Source organism: Alligator sinensis, unplaced genomic scaffold (assembly GCF_000455745.1).
Source record: "Alligator sinensis unplaced genomic scaffold, ASM45574v1 scaffold474_1, whole genome shotgun sequence".
Taxonomy (NCBI): domain Eukaryota; kingdom Metazoa; phylum Chordata; order Crocodylia; family Alligatoridae; genus Alligator; species Alligator sinensis.
Window position 1 is genome coordinate 156,938 of NW_005843092.1, and position 26,283 is coordinate 183,220.

Sequence of the window (26,283 nt, forward strand, 5' to 3'; positions counted from 1 at the left end):
TGGACTGCCCAAACCGGGCACCTGGAGGCTTCCAGCTCCAGGCCCTTAAAGTGGCAGAGACACCCTGTGCTCTGCCACACACATCACTGCCATTTTCTCAGTGCTGACGCACATTTCAACACTTATACAACTGCAAGTGTCACAGTGCCAGGGTGCTTTTATGTATAAAAATGCCCTCTGTGGGTGTGTCCAGATGAGTGCGCATGTGCCTCTTGCAGCATCTCAAAGGAGTTTGACATGCCACAAGACGCACGCCGGGAACAAAAAAATGTTCGCCATGCTGGATATTTGCAGTGCAGGCTCAAAATTTGATACCTGGATATCCAGGTATCAAAATAAAACACAAAAGAAAAAAGCAGTCCCTGAAAAAAGCAGGGCAGGGCTGGGTCCCGCTGCGCACTTTCTCCCCTCACACACTGTGGGTCCAGCAACACTGCCGCCAGAGGCAGGTCCCAGCCAGGCATGACACCCAGTCCCTGCAAGTGGCGCAGGGCCCCAGGTGGCAGCCTGAGTGGCCCAGGGCTGCCTTAAGGTGCATAGTGCCAGGCCGGGCTGGGCCCGCGCGATGTGGGATCTGTGTTGTCTTGGTAAGAAGTGGCTAGTGGTGTCCCTCTGGTGCCAGTGCTTGGTTCAGTGTTTTTTAACATCTTCATCAATGATTTGGATGTGGGGGTGAAGAGCTCACTGGCCAAGTTCGCAGACAACACCAAGTTATGGGGAAGCGTGATCATGCTTGAAGATAGGCTGCAGATACAGGCGGACCTAGACAGGCTGGCAAGTTGGGTGGATCGGAAGCAGATAAGGTTTAACATCAAGAAATGTAAAGTGCTCCACCTGGGGATCCCCTGCACGCTTACAGGCTTGGCAACGCCAGTCTGACCAGCACTATGAGTGAAAGAGACCTGGGGGTAATAATTGACCACAGTATAAACATGAGCTGGCAGCGCGATGCTGTAGCCAGCAGGGCAAAAAATACTCTGGCATGCATCAATCAGTGCATCTCCAGCAAAACCAAGGAAGTCATTCTTCTGCTCTGCTCGGCATTTATGAGACCACAGGTGGAGTACTGTGTCCAGTTCTGGGCACTGCACTTCAATGAAGACGTGGAAAAGCTCGAGAGTCTGGAGAAGGGCCACCCATATGATCAGAGATTTGCACAGCAAGCCATATGCGGTAAGGCTGACCTGGGACTCTTCAGCCTGAACAAAAGAAGGCTAAGAGGGGACTTGGTAGCAGCTTACCACTACATCAAGGGCTCAGTGAACAACTGTTCACCAGGACACCCTTGGGGAAAGCAGGAGCAGTGGTCACAAACTCCTGGAAGACCATTTCAGGCTCACCATTAGGAAAAACTTCACAGCTAGGGTGTCCAGACTGGAATAAGCTCCCTCCAGAGGTGGCGCAATTGCCTACCCTAGAGATGTTTAAGAGGAGACCGGATGGTTACCTTGCTGGGGTCACTTGACCCCAGTTGTCTTTCCTGCTTGGTGCAACGGGGCTGAACCTAATGATCTTCCTAGGTCCCTTTCAGCCTATATTCTATGAATATGGCACAGGCAGCACCGGGTGCCAGGCTGCTGGAGCTGAGCTGCGCTGCCCTGCACTGCACGGAGGGGCAGTGCCAGGAGGCCCCGAACACCCCAACAGCTGCTGCTGCTCCCAGTGAGCTGTGGGCCATGTGGGGAGGCTGGGGCCATAGCGGGGGAAGCTTTGGGCCCTGCAGGGGAGGGCCCTGGCCTGGTGGGAGGGGAAGCTATGGGCCCTGCAAGGGGGACTGTGGCCCTTCGGGAGGGGGCAGTCCACGTGCTCTATGGGGGGGCCATGTCCTGTTGGGGCAGGGGACCCACATTTCCTGAGCAGTCCCCCATATAGTCCCCCCCACACCCACAGTCCCCCCACAATCCCTCACACCTACTTGCTGCGGTGGGTTGAGGATGCAGAGAACTCTCAGTTAAGGCTGCTTCAGCAGTCCAGCTGGCACAAGGGGCAGTGTCCCCAGATACCAATTGGCCAGGCCCCAGAAGCTCCTGTATATCTGTCTATTCACTGATCGTGGTCTCTAAGGCTCACCCAACTAACTAGTAGCTCCTTTCCATGGGGGGCTAATGGATGAAAGGAACAACTGATTTTCTGGGACAGCTAAGGGAAAAAACAGGATAGGAGTGACGTGGGGGTCAAAGGGTAAAAATGTGAAACTTAGTTCTCCAGAGGGGGACACAGAGCAGAGCCCCCCGGGCCGCATCCACCAGTCATCCAAGGAACCGGTGGACACTGCCCATTGGTGCTCTGCCTAGAAACGTGCACGACCAAGTGAGAGGAAAGCAGCCCTGCGGTCCCCAGGCACCTTCCTGGCTAGAGCCTCCTTTCTGTTCATATACAGGGCCTACTTGGTCAGAGCCAGGAGGAGGTTGTCATGTGTGTCAGGGTCTCCCTCTGCCTGCAGAAGGGGCAGGAGGCCCCTGAGAGGAAGTAGCCCTGAGCTGCTTGCCAGAGCAGGTGTTTACACTGCTGGGGCCAGCACTGGTGTTGGCCCCAGGCTCTAGCTCCCCCTGGCTGCAGATCCGGAAGGATCTGGGCAGGGTTATTTTGCCCCAAGTGACCTAACATGCCCCACACCAAAGTGCATGTCTGGGCACGTGCCCTGAGGCAAAAATCCATGGCTCAAATTTGTGCTGCTCCTATTTGAGCTGCTGCAAGCACACGTGCCTGCACATGTGGACGTGCCCTATGACTCTGGAAACTGGGTCTCAAGTCTTCAGCCTGTAATGCCTGTGTGTTAATCTGACCCTGTGTGTATCATTGCATTGTTTTGTATATTTCAGTTTATTTTTAGTGACCTTTGTTTCTTACGACTAAGCTGCATATAATGTATGTAGTTTTTACTTTAGCATGATTTCTGAACAAATGTGTGTTTGCATTAATATTGTGTATGTGACAGTGGTTAAAAAGATTCTTTTTACTGTTCTGAAGACCAACACATGACCATTCATAAGCTCTGAGGAAGAGGAAGAAATACTTTGTGGAGAGATTTATGAAACATCTGGCAAAAAAATCAACATTTAAAAAAATAATGAAAGCAGATAAAGGGTTAGTTCTGGTTGGGCAAACTCCTTCTTAAGTTTTTTCCCCTTGCAGGACAGAACGCTTTTGTTTTAGTCTCTCCTTCACACCCCCTTGAGTCTCTTCAGTCCTTGGTTTAGTTTGCCATTGATGTCGTCTTTCAGCATACCCTGGATAGATCATGTAGCTTACATTTACCTAAACATTTTGTGAAATCTTCCCTTCTCTGGTCTCTGTCTGAATTTGAGTTGCTGCTATGAATTTGAGTTCCTGCTATATATTATTTCTAACTATATGAAAAAGTTCTAATTTAGAGTGGGTGTAGGAAGTTGCCGACTAGGGTATATAATTACATTAGTACCAGATGTTCTTTTCACATATGATTTCACCCACACACCTCGTATTTTCACTGTGAAGAAAGGGACATTCTTGTAGAAGCGTGGCCCTCAAAATGCAGTGCAAAATTTAAGCTGTTACTTGATGTGTTGTTGTGTTTTTTAAACATTGAGCCAATAAATGTGAAGCACGTAGAGTCGATTTCTTTGATTGTTGTGTGTAAAGTATCTTTCTTTCTCTAGGCACGTGTCCAAAGGCAAAGTTTAAAATTGTTGCATGTGCTAAAATTAAGGCTTGTCGACTGTTTAGTTTTACTGTTGGACATCCACTCTTGCAGGATCTCCTCCGTTTTGAGCAAGCTAATTTGCAGCAACTACATTTAGTGCCTGCTTTCCCCATAAAAACGTGTGGTGTATCATATTTGAAAGTTTTAGTAACGGAGAGCGTTTTCCTAGCATTCACATAGAGTAGGAACAAAAGGAAAAGTCAGTTGCAGCTAAAAAATTGTAAAATCAAGCTTTGGACTATAAACAGTGAATTAGCCCCTGCAAAGCTGAATAAGTCCCTTCCTTAACTTGTTTTTGGCCATTTTGTATTAGTATTTAATGATACCACTGAAGTCATGCTGAGCTCATTCAGAGCCCCGTTGTGCCAAGAGTAAACTTGCTCAAGAAGTGAAAGGAGGAAAACAAGTTAAATTTTATTTTTCCCCCCACACTATCAACAATTTTCTCAAAATATTGAACTAGGAAAATGTCAGTGAACTCTAGTAGGCACTCAAAAGCTAGTAACTGCTCCAAAAGAGCTTGCAGAGGGAAAGGATGGTTAATCACTAATAAAAAATAAATACATGGAGTGTGAGACAAAGGCATGATGCTAGGTAGGATAAACCTTTTAAAGGAACATTGGCCCTTATACTTCAAGATGTTCTAACCACAAACTGCCGAATACTAAGAAGAAACCTTCCCCCATATGAAAGGTGGCAGATATTTGTCTATGACACCTGTTACTGCAGCTTCCAATTTTATAATCTGAGTCTAGTACTAGTTCCTGTTGGAGCTAGAATGCCAAAATGATCCAGTCCCATCATTTCTGTGCCTTGGCAACATCCAGCGGAAACTTAAAACTCTACCTCCTCATTATTTAAAATGTGCTTTTCCCACATATTAAATGTATTGTTCTTCTCTTGTATCAGAGTTTACCAAAAATGAAGCACATTCTTCTAGGTTAGGGGAAATGCAGACAAATGTTTCCTCAAAGATAAGGAAATAGACATGAAAGATGTATAGACTTTTGATGATTCATTGTGTGACTATCCATGGCTTACTGGTTGGTTTAATCTCACTAAGCGAGGTTGCTTTTCAAGGTGGGCAATGCTGTTGTATCTGCGCTCTATTCCACTCACTTTTTCAAGCTGATGGTTGGGAATTATTGATGCTACTTGTAAGTACTGATATCAACAGCTTGAAGGCTTGCAGGTGGCACCATGCTTGATGTGTTCACACATGTAGGCTCTGTCACCTTCTTACGTTGAAATATCAACCTGTATCTGCTAAAATGGTACAGTTATTGAAATTGAGATCCATGATGAAACTAAAAGCACAAGAGTCCCAACTGTTTAGAGCAGTGGTGCTCAACCTTTTAGCCCTGCAGGCCAATGGGTGGGGAGGGGCTCGTGCATGGGCCCCAGCACTGCCCCCTGATGTCAGAATTGGTCTCCAGGGGCCTGGCACCTCCTCTTCCCCCCCTAAATGTCATGGGATTCAGTCCTAGGGGGTCCTGCATCACCCCTTCCTGCCCCAGTGCACCAGAATTGGTCCCTGGAGGCCTGGCCTCACCCCTGTGTACCAGGCTGGGGCCCTGGGACTGGGGCCTCTGGGGGTACTGCCCACTCCTTCCCCAGCATTCCAGGATCAGGCTACCAGGTCCTTGTGCTGCCCCTGCCCAACGCTGTGTGCTGGGATCAGGTGCCAGATCCAGTGCACAGGGCCCAGGACTCCCCATGGGACTAGAAAGTTGGCAGTGGGAGTGCTACCACTCCCCCGCTGCCAAATTTCCAGACCCATGGGGAATCCCACAGGGCAAATGACACAAGGCAGCAGGCCAAAGGTTGAGTACTCCTGGCTTAGAGTTTAAATTAACAAATGCCTGGTAACTACTGACGTGACAGGTTGCGGACTAGGTGCTTGCCTATATTTCAGGATGAGCATTTTGACGTCTGATTGAACTCTTATATTCAATGGGAGATTCACATATCTGTGCAGGGCATTTATAGTGGCTCATATGGATACCTTTTTTTTAAGGCCCAAAAGCTGAGTCTGAATAAATGCCAGGTCAAGCACATAGTGTATTTAAACTAGGGTAAGCCAATTAAAGACACCAAAAACGTGCCTTGGGCACAAAGAAATCAGTAAGTCTGAGTTTGGAGCTTGATTCCAGAGCTATGGTTTCTGACACCTTGGCAAGATGAGGCTACACCTGTGAACTAGAAGAGTCTTCTGCTTTTGCAAGTGTAAAACGTGATGTAAGCAAAATGGATGAGGAAAAGCTATTGTAGGTCTCTATATATTGATTTTCATGGTGATGAATTAACAGACTCCAGAAGTCTAAGGTCATCTCTGGCTCCTTGGAAACTGGCATAGTGTGCTTTAGAATTATTTTGTAGTCTCCTGAGAGTTGTTGGGGAAAAATACGTATCTATATGAAATGGCTAACAGCTGTTTTTCCCTTAGTTTCAGGACATGAGGTTCTTAATTATTGATTTTGTTTTATAACAGAGTTGATCTTTGGAATGCCAGTAACTTGAAGTTTGGAGACGAGTTCCTAGGAGAACTGAGACTTCCTTTAAAATTCCTCCGGCAATCCAGCTCATATGAAGCATGGTATTTTATATTTGCTTTACTTTATGGAGCATAGAAACTGAACTGTTTCTAGTAAAGCACATGCTGTCTGTGTACTAAAAAAATTACTATTGCAATACAATAAATTTAATTTGTGTTCATATTTTCTTCTGGTTTCAAAAAAAGAAATGCCCAAGCCAAAATTTTCAGTTATCAAGCTATCAAGACAGAAACACATAATGCATAGGTTTGACAGTATGATTTGAGATTTTGGCTTGGGATTGTGTACATGTATGTAAACCAGGGGAGAATTTTAATGTACTGAATTTAATGATGTTATGCACTGTATTCAGCAGCAGAGACTTCGTTTTATTGCTATATCAGATGTAATATTGTCTGTGAAACTTTGTGATCAGATCTTTCTGTAAAATGACCTGGGGATCTTTGTGGGAAACCTAATTCAGAACTTCAAAAAGTCACTACTTTTAGGAATGCCATGTGTGTTCTCTACAATAGATTATGTATATGTATATATGTATATATATATATATACATTTATAGCATTTAAACATATATTTTCTGTTTCAAGAGAAACTTTTTATTTTGTTTGTCAGGTATTTTCTGCAGCCCAGAGACAATGGCAACAAGTCACTGAAAACTGATGATCTTGGTTCCTTAAGGTTAAATGTGGTTTACACTGAAGATCATGTGTTTTCCTCAGACTATTACAACCCACTTAGAGACCTCCTGTTAAAATCTGCAGATGTTGAGGTAAACTTTGCTCATTGCTGCATGCTATTTTACCTATTTGCCCTCAAAGACCCATAAATATTTCTCATTTTACAATTGTGGGTATCATAAGTGAACTTACAGCGTTCCCACTGCTTGTTTTGCCACACGAGATTCGAAGCTGTGTAGTTTTCATGCTTGTTTTTGGTCCAGACAGAAAAAGATCACCTTCATGCACTGATGGTAAGTAAAGACACACCCAGTAGTAACAGTGATTATGAGCCCACTTGCTCTGTAGAGCTTTTTCTAATTCTACATTTGAAAAGGCAAAATAAACTTGTGTTCAAATGACTAGTTTCATTAACTGTGAAGGAACATGCTTGCGTGTATATATAGGAATTCTTATTTTGTGTGGGTTTTTTCATACTAATTTTTTAAAATGTTGAATGGACTCAGCCACCTTTCTGTTCAAATGGTACAAAATATTTTTAGCAGTTATACTAGTTCATCTTTTCCAAGAGAAAACTCTTTCATTTGACAGCAGTTAAAATGTAGACAAAGATTTAGATTTAATCCTTAGTATTTCACAAGCAGCTGTGATAGTCATGGAAATGAACTAACAATAGAGATAGGGGGAAAAAAAGGGACTGTATTGTAATCATTTTTAAATTGCTGCCCTCTTGTGATCAAAACTTACAACAAAAAGTAACTGAAAATTAACATGTAGTCCTCTCTCTCTCAGATATATTTATGTAACTGGTTACTGCCATTTAATATGTATGGCTCTATTAAGGAGTTTGTGAGAGAGGAAGTTTGTCAATAAGGGATGGTAGTTATTGAAACACATCACAAAGTTTTTGTTTTTCTCCACTGTTCAGCCTGTTTCAGCATCTGCTGCACATGTGTTGGGTGAAGTTTGCAGAGAAAAACAGGAAGCAGCCATACCTTTGGTCAGGCTTTTTTTACACTATGGCAGAATAGTACCTTTCATCAGTGCAATTGCAAATGCTGAAGTGAAGAGGACTCAGTAAGTACAAACAAAAGGCATATTAATATTGCGTGCACACAATAAAATACTACTTGCTGCCAGAATTCACTCTGTTTATGAAAGCATTTTAAAAACTTTCATTATTTATTATTTGCATTGTAGTAGTAGTAGTTACAGGCCCTAGTCAAGAACCTGGGGCACTTTGTATAATTATGTGCAGCTGTAACAAAAAGATGACTCCTGCCTTGAAGAACCAGGTTAGTTAAAGTGTCACTAGAACTTCCTGTAATCCCCTGCAAAGGTACCTCATGCTGCTTCTTAGAACTTTCCTTTTCCATGATGCATATGTCAAAGACTGGACATCTGTTAGGTCACTTACTTTTAGCTTGTAGGCTCTATGGAGGAAGGACCGTCACTTTGTCCAGTGCATGTACAGCATCTCACCTTTGAGGTCTTGGTCCCTGACTTGGCAATTATAATAATTCTGAAATCCTGCAGTGTTCTGTGTTGTTGGTTGTAGCTGTGCTGGTCTAAGGACATAGGCGGACAAGGTTTCATAGTTGGTAGGGTCAGAAGGGACCGGAGCAGATTATCAAGTTGGACAGGAAAGAATGCTGGGGTCAAACGACCCCGGCGAGGTGTTCATCCAACCTCTTCTTAAAGACCCCCAGGGTAGGAGCCAGCACCACATCCCTTGGAAGTTGGTTCCAGATCCTAGCCGCCCTGACTGAAGTAGCGCCTCCTGATATCTAGCCTAAATCTACAATCTGCCAGCTTGTGACTGTTATTTTTTGTCACTCCTGGTAGTGCTCGGGGGAACAGGGACTCTCCCAATGCCTGCTGGTTCCCCCCTGACTAGTTTGTAACAGACCGCTAGATGCCCCCTCAGCCATCTCTTATGGAGGCTGAACAGGTTCAGGTCCCTTAACCTCTCCTCATAGGACCTGCCCTGCTGACCCCGATCATGCGGGGGGCCCTCCTTTGGACCCTCTCCATGTTGTCCACATACCTTCTGAAGTGTAGCGCCCAGAACTGGACGCAGTACTCCAACTGTGGCCTGACCAGTGTCGCATAGAGGGGGAGGATCACCTCCTTGGACCTGCTGAGATGCACCTGTGGATGCATGACAAGGTATGGTTAGCCTTCCTGACCATGTCCCCACACTGTCGGCCCTTGTTCATTTTGGCATCAATAATGATTCCAAGATCCTTTTCTGCCTCTGCACTGACGAGAAGGGAGTTCCCCAGTGTGTAGATATGCTGCTGGTTCTTCCTCTCCAGGTGCTGTACATTGCACTTGTCAGTGTGGAAACCCATCCTGTTCTCATCTGCCCACCCCTGTAACCTGTCTAGGTCCGATTGCAGCCTGTTCCTCCCTTCTAGCGTGCCCACTTCTCCCCACATCTTAGTGTCGTCTGCGAATTTGAGCAGGGTGCTTTTTACACCCTCGTCCAAGTTGCTGATAAAGATTTTGAACAGTGCGGGCCCAAGGACCGAGCCCTGGGGGACCCCACTGCCCACATGCCTCCAGGTCGAATAAGACCCGTCCACCACCACTCTCTGGGTGTGGCCCTCCAGCCAGTTAGCGACCCATTTAACTGTGTAGGTGTCAACGCCACAGTCCCCTAGTTTTTTAATGAGAATGGGGTGAGAGACAGTGTCGAAGGCCTTCCTGAAGTCCAGAAAGACTACTTCCACTGCTACCCCTGCGTCTAAGGATTTTGTGACCTGGTCATAGAAGGCCACCAGGTTGGTCTGACAGGACCTGCCTCTAATGAACCCATGTTGGTTGCCCCTAAGCATAATCCCCCCCTGCTGGCCCCTCGCGGACATGTGCCAGGATAACTCTCTCAAAAAGCTTAGGGTTTTTAACCTCTCAAAAGGTTCTTTGGGTAGATGCGATGTCTTTTATTAGACCAACTAAATAGTTAGACAAATTGTTCTTTGCAAGCTTTCAGGCACAAACACCCTTCTTCAGGCATAAGGAAAATCTGTTGGTGCTTATGGCACACTGTGGGCACATTATAACTTGCCTGCAATCTGATAAACCCAGGTAACCTGTCTGCATTTTACCAGCTACATTTTATCACCTTCTCCCCTTTCCCTCTCCCTCCCTCCAAATGCCTTTTCATACTTATTGTTTCCCATTCCCTTTGAACCTCACTGACATGCGTTTGCATTTCCACAGACCTGTATTTTGCATTTTGGCTTCTATTCTACCCAAGAAAGTACACAAACACCAACAGACTTTTCCTATGCCTGAAGGAGGGCATTTGTGCCCAAAAGCATGCAAAGAACAATTTTTCCAACTATTTAGTTAGTCTAATAAAAGATATCACATCTACCCAAAGAACCTTGTTTTCCTACAGTGTTCTCAGCAGTTCACGTAAAATCAGTTCAGCTTTGCAGGATTTTAAAGAACCGTCTCTTTCAGAATAAAAGTATTTGCTGAACTTTGTATGAGGAACAAAAGCCATTTTCTCTCTAATCATATCGATACTGAAATTTAAGGCATCTTGGGGCATTCATTTTTCCAAATGGAGGACTGAGCAGCAAAGGACTAAGTTGATTGTGGCACTTGTGGAAAATAGGTTCACTCTTTTTTACCAGTCACTTCTGAATTCCTATCTTGAATAATGGTCTGCTGCTAGATTTTCATGGTAGTATGTCATATCCAGACCATGTAGATTATACCTACGTACAGATGGTCAGAAAGACCAAGGCTTAATCAGTTCAATCTTTGCAGGTTTCTCTGAGCTGCATAGACTTAACCGATAAGCAAGTGAACACGTATTAACTTTTGTTTCCAGAAATGCAGTCATATGCCTGCAGTGGCCCAGGCCAGAAGTCACAGGATGCTAGAGCATGCCTCCCTGCTGGGCTGGAGCAGACAGGTTGGGCCAAGACTAGCCTGCGCACCCTGCAAGGGAGTGGAGGGGCTTGCAGGGGAGGTGCAAAGCATCCTGGGATGCTGGGGGACTGTGAGTTCACTTGAATCTGAAAGGGACCTGGGACAGAAGTTCAGTAAACCAATTTCATCTAAATCCATGAAGTCTGATACTACATCCATCCAAGTTTATCTTAAACTCGTTTTTGCCAGTTTGAAAGTGGTTTATGTGCACTGAACTTCTGTTGTGTTACAGATTTGAACCAATTTCTGATCACTTCTACCTGTTTATGTGTAATTTCTATCTCTAGCCTCTGAGAGGAAGTTATAGCTCTTTGATGGTTGCTTTTGTACAGACAGTAGATGGTCTTGATCCATTGCCTTGGAGATTCTGATTTAAGGTAGCAATCACCACAGACAGTACAAAGTTAAGATTTTGAGTGAGCAGACATTTCAGAGAAGCCAGAGACTGAAATACTCTCTCTCCTGTAGGTATAGTCCTTCCAAGCTGTGGGTGGGTTTGAGGTACCAATGTATGGACACTGAGGAAGTTTGCTTTTCTCAATCTGTCATTTACCTGTTCAAGAGGCAGATGGAGCATTCATTTTCAAAACTAACAAAAAAACAAATCAAAACCCCTGAACAATTAAGTTGGAAAAGTAGCTCATCATAAACTTCCTTTCTATAAATGGTTGCTATTACAGTAACGTATCAGAAGCTGAATAGATGTGTTATTGTGTGTGAGAGAGTAAGCAAGAGACTACAGGCCCTATTTTGCATGTCACATGCAGGTATCGTTTAAGTAATTTAGATGTAGAAGAAGTAGTTGGATGTGCAAATACATAATTGGTTTAAATTGCCTTAGCAAATAATAGTGTGCAGAAAATTGACCTGAAATTATTTGCATTCTCAGAAGTCCAAGTGCAAAAAAAGAAACTCAAGAAACAACAGAATGAAAATCATGCTTTTGAAGTGGAAGTTTTAGTGGTTTCTTGCTGAATTGTTTGAATGCACATAGTGTTGTGAACTACTGTATTATTACTTTTTTTTTTTTTTTTTGAAGGGGAATGTTCTAGTTCCTGTGTATAATAAAAACCTGCTACTTTGGGAGGGTTGACAAGTCTTGTTGGGGAAAAAAACAGTTGAGCAAAGAGCCTCTCAAAAATTGTTCACAGGTTTGGGAGTGGTATTTATGGCTTCCTTCACTATTCATGATTCAACCCCAGGTGACCAGGCTGTATATCAGTGTTGCAAGCAATATATCAAAAGGGTTGTAATAAGGCCTCTACAAAGCAGAGCAGGTGCTAAGAAGCCACAAAGGGAAGGTGTAGAAAGCAGCCCCAAAAGACAAATGTAGTTATGTCTACGTAAATATTGATTTAATGTAACAATTGCTTTCTCCCATGTCCAGGAAGTCTTCCATAATCATTTTTTTTTAACAGTAAGTTTGACTTAAAAGGTGAAGATGCTTGTCTTTGGACCTGGTGCGCAAGCCAGTGTACTGCAGCTGTGCAACTAGGTTAACAAACATAGCCAATCCTCTGCTCTTTTTATGTATCCAGACCTGTAAAGGAAACTTCATCAATAATTTTTATGAAAGGTAATGGGATTCTACATGAGTCATAAGGTCCCACCCCCATGGGAATTATGGTATATGTAGCAGACAATAGGCAAATCATAGGATGAGGGTAGTTCAGCTACAAAAGGTCACTTACATAATTCAGACTGATTATTCCCTAGCCCCACAAATACTTTTGTGTGGGAAAAGCTGGCAGGTAGTGCATGACAACACAGATATTCTTCCCCCACGCAATTTTTTTTTCATTTGGATTATAAGACCCTTTTGGGCAGGGTCTGTGTCTTTACATGTGTATGTGCAGTGCAATAGGGCTTTTTCAAACTATCTTAATACAAATAAAGAATTGTTGACAAACTCTGTCCCTGACAATCTCATGTTGATTGCCTCCACTCCTCCCTCCCGTTCCAATGTGGGATTATACCAAACATAATGCATTTAATGGCAGCCTTTAGGCCACAGTCAAAGGAATATACACTTGCTCATTAAAAAGAAAAACAGCTTTTAATCACCTTTCATTGCTGCTTTTATTTCCATTCACTGGTTGTTTTGTTACAGACAGACTAAATTATAGAAAATTGTTCCTTTCCAGAGACCCAAACACCATTTTCAGAGGAAATTCATTAACTTCCAAGTGCATTGATGAGACAATGAAGCTGGCAGGGATGCATTATCTTCAAGTTACACTAAAGCCAATTATAGATGAGGTAAGAGCAAGAAAGTTTGTTTGATAAAATTTCAGCCTCAGAGGTCTTCTAGGAGCAGGTATTGTTTGCTTCTTGCCATTTTAAAATTGCTTTGTCAGGCTAGTGTTCATGTTTTTACATGAAAGCGTTGCAGCATTTATTTATCCAGTGATTCACCAAGTTCATGAACAGTCGACTAGCTTTAAAGACAGACAACAAAAATTCGTTTGAACTAGGTCTAAAAACAAATTTCCTGTCTTATAAAACCCACTGCTTATGTTCTGAGTGGGGAAAAAAGCAAAATAAAAACCTACAAAAGTCAAAACTTCACATCAGAAAGTAGCCAGAAATCCATGAGGAACACATGTCATCCTGTAGTTTTAAATGAATATGATTAATCCTAGATTACTGCATATGTGACAGCTTGCAGTGTGGCAGTGTGCTATTATCTCTCCAGTCCAGTATGGCAGTTTCTTCCATTGCTGTAATTAAACACAATTTGGACCACATACTTCCTTGTGAATGATTTAGCACTTTCTTAGTTCAGCTGTTAACTGTGATGTCACATCAAGAAATATTTTCCCTAAGACTGTTTTACAATACTTTCTCTTTGGTGCATGATGTGTTTTCTTAATTGAATTGGGAGGGGTTGAAGAAAAACCTCTTTCATGTTAGATGTAAAAAAAATATTGCAGAAAAAATATAATGGAACAGTTTGGAAAAATTAAAAATAATAAATAGCTTACATGTGATGTTTTACCAAAAGAAAAAAAAATCTAATATAAAGTTTGGATACTGCTCTTTACCCAAGATAACTACCTTTTTAAGTCATCTGTTACAGGATTTTTACCTTCAGAGGATAAACTAATATATTAATTGTTCATTATGTGTTTTATTTTAGATCTGCCAGGTCCATAAGCCTTGTGAAATTGATCCTGTGAAATTAAAAGATGGTGAAAATTTGGAAAATAACAGGGTAGGCATGTGATAGTTGATGTTCTTTCTCACTGGGGTCCTCAAACATTTGGAGTTGCCAGGGAGGCTTTCATACTTTGGTTAACACTGGACACTTTTAATCTGATAGAAATGCATGTGACTGTATTGTATATCAGCTCCATGGTTAGCTATAAGATGCAGCGCTGAAATCTTTTTTTTCCTCCATGTCTTGTGTCCTGTCTGAGATTGTTGATTATGGGTATGTAGCAGGATTTGCAGATCCATTAGAATCTGACAGGGCTGTGTTGTGAGTGCTTCTCCTATGACTGTTATAGCAGTTGTGATATTCTAAGATGCGATATTTATAAAATGTAAAACAAGCAAAGAAGTACATAGCTTGTTGGTATACCACTTGACTAAATGGATGTGCAGTGTAACAGTAGAAGAATGGACCCCTTAACCAATGGTTCCAGCAAAATAATTATGATTTTGTAAAATAAAATTACATGCTTTTCAGAATACAGTTTTACTTGATATCCACATTTGTGAGTAGTAATAACACTGTACTTTCAGCCCTCTACTTTGTGGTATGCCTGATCAAGGAGCGTATCCACTTCAGATTGGTCTGTCTTCTGTTACCAAAAAAAATGCATATGCCAGTAGAAAAATGGAGTAGCCTTGCTTTTTATGGAAGGAAAACAATTCATTTAAAAAAAAATCAATTTAATGCACATGTTCACTGTTTCAGGAAAATCTGAGGCAGTACGTTGACCGCATTTTTACTGTTATTACGAAATCTGGTGTAAGCTGTCCTACGGTGATGTGTGATATTTTCTTTTCACTGAGAGAATCAGCTGCCAAACGTTTTCAAGGTGAGTTTCAGTCTAGCTTTTCAAGCTTTACTTTAGATGATTTTCAAGAATTGTTATTTACTGTCACAGGTGGAAGTGATTAAAAATACATTTCACACTTGATGCCATTTAGGGTGCGTGCAGCCGTAAGGTATTTTCCTCAATGTACAAATAGCAAGACTTTTAATGATGTACCAGTTCTTCCTTCAGTGTTGTTCTGCTCTGAAACATGATGTGGTAAAATGGCCAGTAGTGATGCATACTTGTGTAGCAGCTGCTTTCAGGGACAAATAATTTTGAAACAGCTAGTTCTGGAAACTCATAAAATCTGACACTTCAGCTGCATTCTTTTCTATTCCTACATGAACCTGTAATAAAAGCCAAATTTTAAATTCCTGACAGTACAAGCCCAACAGTAGATTTGCACAGCTGTAGCTCGGTAAATTTTGTTGATGAGATGCAAAAAGAAATGGAATCTATTCCACTCTTCCCTCTGCAGGAGCAAACAGAACATAAAGCCAAACCCCTTTATTTTTTTCACTAAAGTAGACAAATCTGACTGCATGTGTACAAAGAGCAGATCCTTTGCATAAGTGTGCTATTTTTACATAGTCACTTTCGGAATAGAAAAATCTTCAACAACATTTCATTGATTATCATATTATGCTCTTTATCCATTCAGTGCACTATTATTAAGTTTGTGCTAAGTGCCCCACATTATTATTGAGAGGCAGTCTCTGCACTGAACTGCTTATGATCTATGAAAATTATCCATATACTTTGGCTGATTAATTCAGATATCACATTTCAATATGACTTTCCTGCACAAGGAGACTGGTTTTCCATAGACAATCCATGTCATAAATCCTGCATTCTCATATAGGGAGGTAGCCTTCACCTTGGTTTCTTTCATTGCTTTATCAACAGCTGATATTTGACTCCAAATGTCCTCCTTTATCTGTTTATCCCATAATTTATGAATAAATAGATAGATATGTACATACTAGCTATCTGAAGGCATTTCTGACATTAGCACTGAAAGTTCTCTGTAAATTATCTATTGAGATAATGAGTAGGATTGTCTCTGTTATAGGTGACCTAGATGTAAGGTACACAGCTGTTAGCAGCTTTATTTTCCTGAGGTTCTTTGCTCCTGCAATTCTTTCCCCAAATCTCTTTCAACTTACACCACACCATCCAGTAAGTACTGTATTTACTTATCTAGGTATTTATGTAGACCTTTTGCCATAGGAAGAGCCTCTGCCATGTATTCTATTAATTGCTTATTTACAGCCTTCAGGAGGAACAGCTTGATATAGTCTAGAAGTTTGTTATATATTTGTTTTGCATATGAGTAGATTATGTTGGGTGACTGGATATGTGAAAAGCTTGTGTGAAAAGCTTGGAGTTTGAAATTAGGTTTTTGTTTAGTTTTGAATGTGGTAAGCCCTGTGGTCATTCTCATCTCTCATGGGGGTAATTTCTGTAGTTTGTCCAGCTCCAGTAAAGGTTCCTGTTTTAGGCCACGTCTATACAACAAAGATGACATTGGCTAGAGGGTATGGTTTTATCATGTACCCTAGCCAACTTAACTATGCTGGGTGCATCTACACAAGATACTACATCGCTGTAGCAGTGAGTTATGGCAATACAGCTCATTGCTACGGTGACATAGCATCAGTGGGCATGAACCGTGATGCTGATGCTACTGCGCAGTAGCAACGAGCTAATGTGCAGTAGGGTCAGAAATGACCTGTGCATCCCTGGGACTGTGCAGTAATGCCAGTTACTACATAATCATTTAGTACTAAGGCAAGCTAAAGCAAGTACTAAATGACTGCGCAGTAACAACTATGAAGTCAGGCGCATGTGTAGACGTACCCACTGGCAACTTCACTATGTGGACACAGATGCACCAATGGAAGAGTGGGGTTTTTGTGGCTTAGCTTATGTTGTTTGGGAACCTACTTTGGAAGAAGCTTCTTACTATAAACTAGCCCTTAGGCACTGTTTAGCTTCTTCCTGTTAGCCAGCAGGTTCAGGGTCCTGTAACATATGCAAGATTGTGTTTTTTGCTGGTGTTAAGCTCTGGCAAGCAAAAGATTCATGTGTAAAATGAAGGGGTCACCGTTCTGTCAAGTGCTACACAAGCTGAAATTGTACTGCTTCATTCTTTGCTTGGTTGTACCAAAACAGGGGTTTCAACATGTTAGTTGCCTTATAAATAAAATGTACTTCATTTTTATGCACAACTCTCCCCCTCCATTTAATAAGTTACATCACAGTTTGTGCATGGGCTGGATATTAGCACATAGCCCTGTGGCCAGACTCCTCTTAATTTAAGCATGGTCTACAGTATGCCTAATTAATTCTCAGCTGCTGATGAGAGGGTAGCTCCGCTCCATTTTCAGTTGTCCTACATCAGTATTGAATTAGGCAGTACTGGGTGGCATCTTAGAGAGTAGCATTTACCAAAGTAGGTTCCCTATGAGAACTCATGCTTCTCTGAACCCGTCAGTCTCCATACCACATGTTCTGCCTGACTCGCACACCTAATGACCTCTGCCCTCAATATTGGATTATTTCAAAAGCATTCTGAGATGCTTTGAAAATGAAATCCCAGAATCCTTAATTTTTACTGTTTTTGTAAAAAAAACCCAAAACAATCGGTTCTAAATGTTCACTTTGAGGTATGGAAACTTACCAGCTCTTCAGAAGAACCAAGGGCTGTGAAGCATCTGTATGATACAAAGAGTGTGCATTGGCACATCTTTAAATTTATGTTAATATTTATTTAAGAGGAATAGAAACTATCCTATGAGTGTGGGGTTTTTTCTGTCCTTTGTCTTAAATACCACTATTCTCCCCTTCATAGGATCCTCAGACCTCTAGGACTTTGACGCTCATCTCTAAGACCATACAAACACTGGGCAGTTTATCCAAATCTAAATCTGTAAGCGTTTCAGTTTCTCTCTGAGTTATGGTTATTGATGGAAGTCTATATTAATTTCCTTTTTTTTCCTTTAAGCAAATGGTTGCATCATTGTTGCAATTAAACATTTGGAGTGATTGTATAGGGCTGAACTTGAACAAGCTGGTATTCAGTAAGGCTAGAGCAGTGATGCTTGACTTTTTTGGCTAGTGGGCTGGCTGAGCAGTACCCAGTCCTTTAGTGGGCAGGTTTCTGTCTGGTGGATCCAATCTGATGGCTGGAGTGGGTGCTGCAGGGACCCATCTGCCTGTGTGCAGAGGGACAAGAACAGCCAGGCCCAATCCAGGTTCTTAGGGGCCGGGGGTGGTGGGGAGAAGGGAAGAGGTGTGGTCCCAACCAGGCATGGCAGGGAAGGGAGCATGGCTGTGCTGGGCAGGGTCTGTATGGGGCTTGGGATTTGGCAGTAGATAGGGGTCACAATATTAATTACTATCATTCCCAGCTGCCAAATTTCCTGACCCTTAGAGAGCTCCACAGGCTGCATTTGGCCTGGAGGCTGGAGGTTGAGCACCCGTGGGCTAGACATGACTTAACCTACTTATTTATTAACTGATGGCAAAAACTACGGTTATTTTCATATGAACTGTGTGTTAATAAAAAAAAGTCATATATTCCTAGAGCAGAGTCTTATTCTGAGCCTTTGCTTCAAATATTTTTGGGGAAAATGTAGTGTTTAAGGTTATTAGCCCTTGGAAAACAAGGTATAGCACTAAGTAGTTGTTCTGCAGGATTTTCTGCACTGCCTCAGTGGTATATTTAAATTCTAAGCTCAAGAAACCATCACTAATGGTGAAAACTAGTGTACTTTGCATGTCTATCCAGTTATGCCAGTTAGTGGTGATAGTGGATGGTGGTTTTGCTATGGACATCTCTCCACTAGTAATCAAATAGTTATCAGGTGATGGCTTTTCAGTCATTCCTGACTAGTCTGGATTCACTGAACAACCTTTTATGAGAATTTTAGAGGTTTACAAATCCCTCGATCCCATCAGATCCCAGGGTTTCTGGTAGTTTTGCCTGTTTATTTTGTGAACATGATCAGAAAGAAGATTTGAAGCTTGTACAGAATGCAAATAGTAAATAGAGTGAATTAAGTCAGCATTTGGAATGCTAACTTGGACTTTTGCAGTAGTATAGCTTACTTTTGTCTAAGATGGTGATCTTCAACCTATGGTCTGTGAAAGATGACAATAAAAAAAAATGTGAATACCCACACTTACAATTCAAAGGGCTCCACACCTCCATTCAAAGTTTTTTAGGGGTCTGCAAATGAAAAAAGATTGAAAACCACTGGCCTAAGAGGTTCCTGAGAAGTACAGAATGTGCATCCAAGCAGCTTGAGAGTAGCTTCAAACTCTTTTTCTTTTTGAATATAGTGAAAAATGGTGATTGTTTCACTCTTATTTTCTTCTGCTGTTGGCACTGTAGTTATGGATAGTACCATATGATGTATTGACTGTTGGTTCCATTTCAGGCCAGCTTCAAGGAGTCCTACATGGCTATTTTTTATGACTATTTTAATGAACAAAAATATGCAGATGCGGTAAAGAATGTAAGTAAATATAAGTCAATCCATAGACTATTTTATTAGGTTATTGAAGCTGATATTTAGAATCATAAACGTTATGTACTTACTGTTAGAATTGGTGTTCCTAAAAATCAATGTATAAAAGTCAGTTTGCTGTAGCTTACGTATTAATATATGTGCACATTGTGTTCCCTGCAAACTGTACTGAGCACAATCTGGTCCAAGAGGAAATAAAGGATGGTGAGTAATCAAGAAAAGCATAAAGAAGAGATAAGAGTACATGTGTGTACATTTTGCAGTTAGGAACATTCTTCCATTTGTTGTTTTTAATTTGCAGGCCAGGAAACCTTTGCAGATTCCCACATTATGTGCTGTAGTCTTTTTTTTTTTTTTTTAATGCTATCGCAATAATATTTGTATGAAACAGTAAATTCTGGCTTATGTTGCTGAATTACTTTATCTGCACACTTTCTCCATTTTCAAGTTCCTAGATTTGATTTCATCTTCTGGAAGGAGAGACCACAAGAGTATAGAGCAACCCATACTTCTTAAAGAAGGGTAAGAACATCTTCAGATTAGAAATATTTCTATTTCTACTTTTTTAATGCCATTGTGAGGCACCAGTTCTTCCTTGACCCCCTGACTCCATTGTTGTATTGCTATCTTTGCCTTTGCGGCTGCTAGCTTATGTTAACATCCGTTCATGTGTTTTAATATTTTAATTTCATATGTGTTATAAAATCTGTGTGCAAAAGCATCAGTGGAATTTAATTACCATGGTTAGTGCTGGATAAATATGAACCAAATCCCTCATTTAAAATAAAGTTAATGTTGTGACTCCCATCACTAAAAAGTAAATAAGATTAGGTTTGTAATTGAATTGCTGACGACTATTAAATATAGAAAGGTGACTACCACTTCTGGTTGGTTTAAACAGCTCATATCACACGTGTGACAAAGTAGTATCCCTAGAAGTCAGCTTCTCCATTTTAAGTCTGTACATTATAATTCTTTTGCTTTTGAAAATAACTGTATGATTTGTAACTTTTCCCCCTCTCATAAACTTGACCTTTCTGCCTCTATCTTTCTTTTGCTCCTGTCTGATTTTTTTCTGTCTTTTCTTGTTCGGCCTGCTGGCTGCTGTTGTAAAGGACTCTTAAACTAACAGTAAAGAAAGTTGATGGTAATAGTTCATGCAGGTAAGATGGTAGGGACAGATGGTACTTTGCTGTAGTTACCTGCCTGACAGCATCTCCTTCCTCCATAGCTACAGACATATCTGACTTACCTTGTGAAAGACGTTTTCTTTGTTCCGTAATTCTGAAGTGCCAATGTGCAACCGACATTTGTCATATACTGCTTAATAGTGTAGAACTCCTTAAAAGAAAACAAGGAAACAAGGAAGTTGCTGAACATAGAGAATAAAAGTGCCTTTTACCTGTAGGCAGAGGCTCTGGCTTCTGGAATTCACTTAATATTCAGTGCACAAATTCCTAAGACCTTATTGCAAGTGAGTAAGATGTCAAAATACATTTTTCTAAGCACTTCAGTAGCATACAAGTAAATTGTTCTCAAGGTTAAGGTATCAACTTCAGCTGTTTAATTTCCCCACCCTGTCACATAATTGTCATGCTTTACCTTTTTGTAACCAAACCTCTCTTGGACTCCCTTAGTTTGATTCTTTTCCAGAACAATTGCTTGGCTGGTCAGTGGAGTTCGTTTGCCTTTACTGTGCTTTTTGTTTTGTTGGCTTAGTCTACTTTTTATCAAAAGAAAAAAGATCTCTATGTATGGGATGTGCACATTCAAATGGACATGCAGTACCCCAGTGAGGTAACTGCCAGCTTGCTCTTTGCTGTCTCTGAGCATGTTATCACTGCTTAACAAATAGTTGTCTGATTCTTTCCAAACGGAAAAGAATTGGAATTGTTCATTCCTATCCTCGTGTGCCAGAAAGATATTCACACCCACACTCCCAAACAAAGCTGAAATAGATTCTAATTCAAATCTACCACAAAAAGGGAAGAACGATAAGTCTCTTCAGCCAACTCAACTGGAAATGAGTTTGATCTCAGAATGCTTTTCTCTTGTTTCTTGCCCATTTGTTCAGACCAACAGCCCAAATGTTACACAAGTATGAGGAACAAGAAAATCCTTTAAATTGTTCTTAAAATTGCTTGTGGTGCTTGTTGCTTTTCACCTGCTTACCCAGGAAATAAAAACACAAGACATTTATAGATGTACCTTTTTGTCCCACAATGCGCCAGAGATCCACTGCTTCAGAATAGACTCGATTTAATCAAGTCTGCTCTGCATGCAAGCTGATGCAAACTGCGCAGCACCATATACAGTTGTATAAGCAGTGAAATGCACCTCCGCACGCAGAAAATGGCAGCGGCACTCTTTTGAACTAAAACATCTTCTATGTGTGTTAGTTCAAAAGTGTGCCCACCGCCATGTTCTCAGCATCGATGCACATTTTGCTGCTTATACAACTGCAAGCAATGCAGCGCCGGGCACTTTGAAAAGTGCCTGGTGCTGCAGCAAGTGCATGTGTAAAAATGCCCACAATGTTCTGTTTTGTTTCCACAATTGTGGAAGCCCAAGGATTTCAACGGTACTTCTGATAGGCTATCAAAGGTATAGTTTTAAATTAAGTAGGGTGAATTTGATTAGAAATGTGCTGTCAGTTTCAGAATACTGAGCATAGATTTCTAAAAGGGAATGGGTTTTTTAAAACAACGCATCTACACATGTGCTTTAATGCACATTAGCCTATCTTAATACACATTAAAGCATCACAAAAAAACCATGCTCTTTAGATAATGCACATTAAAATAAGCTAATGCACATTTTTCTAGTACCTCACAATGGAGGGTACTAGATTTAATGCATATTACCTAAAGTGCATTAATGAACATATAGATGCACCCAGTGTGTGCTCGTTGGTCACTTTTAAAGATGTCACATGAAAAGAAGAACCTAATGAGCAGTTGATTCTTCAGTGTAGATAGCCAAGTCCATTTGGAAATTCTAGTAACAAAACATTGAAGGGCTCTGTCTTATGAGGTCTGGAACCACAGCTAAACATAGTTCCATTACTATGGATTAAAGTGGATCACACTTTTCTCATGTGATCCAAGATGCAAGACTGGGATGAAACAGTTATTGCCCAGACTTCATAGTAACAGACAGTTGTTATCAGTCATAACAATTATATAACTCTGTAAGTGTACAGTTTAAATTATATGTTCCAATGATGGCAGGTAGTTAGCTGTGTTAGTCTGAAGTTAGGCAGAACTTTATAGACTAACTAAATTAGAGATGCATAGCATAAACTTTCGTAAGCAACAGGATTACTGTCTGACGGCACTGGATGAAGTAAGCCCACTGCTTATACTATGCATCTCTGGTTTAGTTAGTTCTATAAGAGCTCTGCTACATATTGAAATTAAAGCTGGATAGAAAGCAACCATAGAGTTGTTACACATTTTCAAGCACTAACTTTGTAGCTGGTTGGCTCATTTTACAGCTGGATTTTTTTATGGTGTGATTATTGCTTTGCATGTATGGCTAGTCTAAATTTATTGCACAATTAACCAGTTAATTGTGTGATCTGTGGGACAGAGCTGTACTACTACCCAGCACATCCACAGGTGGCAGATAGCAAAATGGCCTTCAGGAAAGGTTAGCTGTGAAATAAGTAGTGGTAACTCTGACAAATAAATAGATGCAGACCAAGCAGCGGCAGCACCACCAGGATGTGGTGAGAACAGCAGATGGCGGTGGTTTCCCTCTTAAAAAGCCACATGTATCCTTTGATGTTGCTGTGACATGTTGAGTATAGGTTGCCACTATAATAAGTCTGCCCAGCCCCCAGTCACAGGTCTACAAGCCCTCAACAGCAGAGCAGGTAGACAAAGATGTTATTATCTCAATGGCTGTGATGGTGGATGAAGGCTGCAACTGAGTGATACCTCCAGATATCTTGGTCTCCTTGCCATTAGATCAAGGTCCCGTTCTGTCAAGAGCCATGTGGAAGCTGATGTACAGCAGCTTCTCCACAAAAAAGGAAGTCATGCACAGGCATTTTCCATGAAAACAGCTTTTCCAGCACATTCTTCAAGCCCTTTGGTGACCCAATAGCAATGGGAGAATATCAACAGCATGTGAGGTGCCCTCAAAGCCACCATCATCAGCGCCTGTGAAGAGACACTGGGATTCTCTACCAGGAAACATCAAGACTGCTTTGATGAGTATGAGAATGACCAGGAAATCCAAGAGTTGATTGATCACAGGCACAAGGCCTTCTGTGCTTGACAAAACAACACCAACTCCAAGCAAAAGAAATTGAATCTGAAACAAGCCACGGCAGAGGTCCAAAGGAGGACCTGCAATCTGAAGAACAAATAATGGGAAGACAAGGATAAGGAGATTCAGCATCTTGCTGAAATGCATGATGCACATGTTTTCTTCAGTGTCACCAAAGCCTTTGATGGTCCAAGCACTTGGGGGCTAACCCCCTTGAGACCTGAGGATGGAGAAAACCTGATCAAGGAAAGAGGAGCCATCAATGCCCATCAGAAGGAGCATTCTGAAGATCATCTCAGTTGAGATTCTGCTGTTGATGAGAGTATTCTCAGCTCCATCCTGCAACACCCAGTCAGAGGTGATCAGAATCAGAACCCCTTCAACTCTTGATGAGGTAAGGAAAGCCATTGAGCAGATGAAAAACAACAAGGCACATGATGTGGATGGAATCTCCACTTAAATCTTCAAACAAGGAGCCGAGGAGCTCACATCACCGCTTCATGCCCTCATCTTAAGGATCTGGAATGATGAGGAAATCCGAGAGACCTCAGATGACATGATTGTGAGTCTTCAAGAAGGGAAACAAGTCCAACTGTGGAAACTACAGAAGGATTACGTTGCTGCCTACTACAGAGAAGATCATTGTGAGAACTCTCCTGAACCATCTCCTCCTGCTTGCTGAAGAGCTCCTCCTGGAATTTCAGTGTGGGTTTAGGGCATGCACAACTGACACGATCTTCATAGCTCACTAGCTGCAGGAGAAATGCCGGAAACAACATAAGCCTCTCTACGTGGCCGCTTTTGACCTCATAAAAGCTTTTGATTCTGTCAGCTGAGAAGTGTTATGGAGGATTCTTCTGAAGTATGGATGCCCACCAAAATTTGTCACCATTTTCTGCCTGCTCCATGATGGTATGTGTGCTGTGGTTGTCAGTGATGGATCTATCACAGATTCCTTCTAGGTTAAAATGGAAGATAAGCAAGGCTGTCATCGCTCCAACACACTTCTCAATATCCCATGCTGTGATGCTACATCTGACCACCAACAAGCTTCCAGCCACAGTGGAGCTAAACTACCAAATGGGTAGTAAATTGTTTGATCTCAGCTGACTCTAACCCAAAACCACCCTGACCTCAGTCATTGAGCTCCAATACACCGATAATGCTGTAGTGTGTGCTCACTCAATAGTCAACCTTCAGGCAATTGTTGACATCTTTACTGAGGCATACAAGAAAATGGGACTGACGTTTAACATTCAGAGAACTAAGGTCCTCCACCAACAAGCTCCTAATGAACCAGTCCCCAGCTCCAGTAATCCAGATCCATGGTGAGACTTTGGAGAAGACTGAGTATTTCCTGTACCTCAGAAGCCATCTCTCACAGAAGGCTGATGTCAACAAAGAAATCCAGCATCGCCACAAGTATAGCCTTTGGGTACCTGAAGTGGGTGTTCGAAGATCGCAACATCAAATTTGAAACCAAGCTTATGGTTTATCAAGCAGTCACGATCCCCACCTTGCTATATGGAGCTGAGACCTGGACAACTACAGGAGACATCTAAAGTTGTTGGAGAAGTTCCATCAATGTTGCAAGTGGGACATCATCTGAATCCAGTGGGAAGGCAGATGCACCAATGTTAGCATCCTCCTGCAAGCAAACACCATGAGTACTGAGGTGATGATCATCCGACAAACTTTGTTAGGCTGGCCATGTCATCCGGATGTTCCCAGACTCCCGAATCAAGTTTATTCCCTCAGCTCAACAAAAGTGTAGGCTCAAGAGGAGGGCACAGAAAGTACTTCAAGAATGTCCTAAAGGCCAACTTAAAATGCAGTATCAGTGTCAACTCATGGGAGACTGTCACCCAGGACCACCCCAAATGGAGGAAGAGTCTGCTGCTGCTGGGAAGTCTGTACTTTGAAACCTCATGACAGCAACAGGAGATGGAAAAGCAGGAACGGTAGAATCAGCATGTTGCAGACCAAAACAAGAATCCAGCGCCACCCACCCCACACAGAAACATATGTCCGAGCCATAGTTGAGTCTGTCAATCCCGGATAGGCCCTATCAGCCATCTTCGGCTACACAGATAAGACAACCATCCTTAACTGTGGGGGGTTGCCAAAGAAGAACTGTCTCATAATTACTTTGCACTTGTAGCAGGTCTTACTTTACGTGTGTGGCCAGTCTAAATGTGTTGCATCATTAGCTCATTAATTGTGTAATATAATGTAATGTAGCAGGGGCCTAAGATACAAATCCAACCCTGCCATATTCTAACTATACTATGACTCTGCCTCAAGAAGTTTAGAGTCAACATGCACTGTTTTAGGGACCAGGGCAATCCCATGCATAGTGCAGTGGCAAGAGGGCATTAACATTGAAATGTTTTGCGGCAGGAAGGCTTCATTTGATCCTGGTCTCCATGTCTCAGGACCTGGGGCTCACTCTGACACAATCCAGTTGTTTCTAACTGAGGATGCAGCATCAGGAAAGGAGATTCCAAGGTTCCAGTTTCTCAGTGTGTTCTAGTTCCATTTTGTGTATATTCTCTGTGCTGCAC

The 26,283-nt window shown here is 41.9% G+C and overlaps 1 protein-coding gene across 4 annotated transcripts in view; it reads left to right on the forward strand.

Annotated features, from left to right (window-relative positions):
• The window catches only part of RASA3 (RAS p21 protein activator 3), a 183,625-nt gene that overhangs the window by 144,930 nt on the left and 12,412 nt on the right, over window positions 1-26,283 (forward strand). For all 4 annotated transcript variants that reach the window (XM_025193706.1, XM_025193708.1, XM_025193707.1 and 1 more), the window contains 10 exons: window positions 6,174-6,278; window positions 6,851-7,007; window positions 7,844-7,992; window positions 13,008-13,122; window positions 14,003-14,077; window positions 14,786-14,909; window positions 15,982-16,088; window positions 17,764-17,841; window positions 19,355-19,432; window positions 19,893-19,966. In XM_025193706.1, coding sequence (XP_025049491.1) covers window positions 6,174-6,278; window positions 6,851-7,007; window positions 7,844-7,992; window positions 13,008-13,122; window positions 14,003-14,077; window positions 14,786-14,909; window positions 15,982-16,088; window positions 17,764-17,841; window positions 19,355-19,432; window positions 19,893-19,966 — 1,062 coding nt within the window. The remainder of the gene's footprint in view (window positions 1-6,173; window positions 6,279-6,850; window positions 7,008-7,843; window positions 7,993-13,007; window positions 13,123-14,002; window positions 14,078-14,785; window positions 14,910-15,981; window positions 16,089-17,763; window positions 17,842-19,354; window positions 19,433-19,892; window positions 19,967-26,283) is intronic.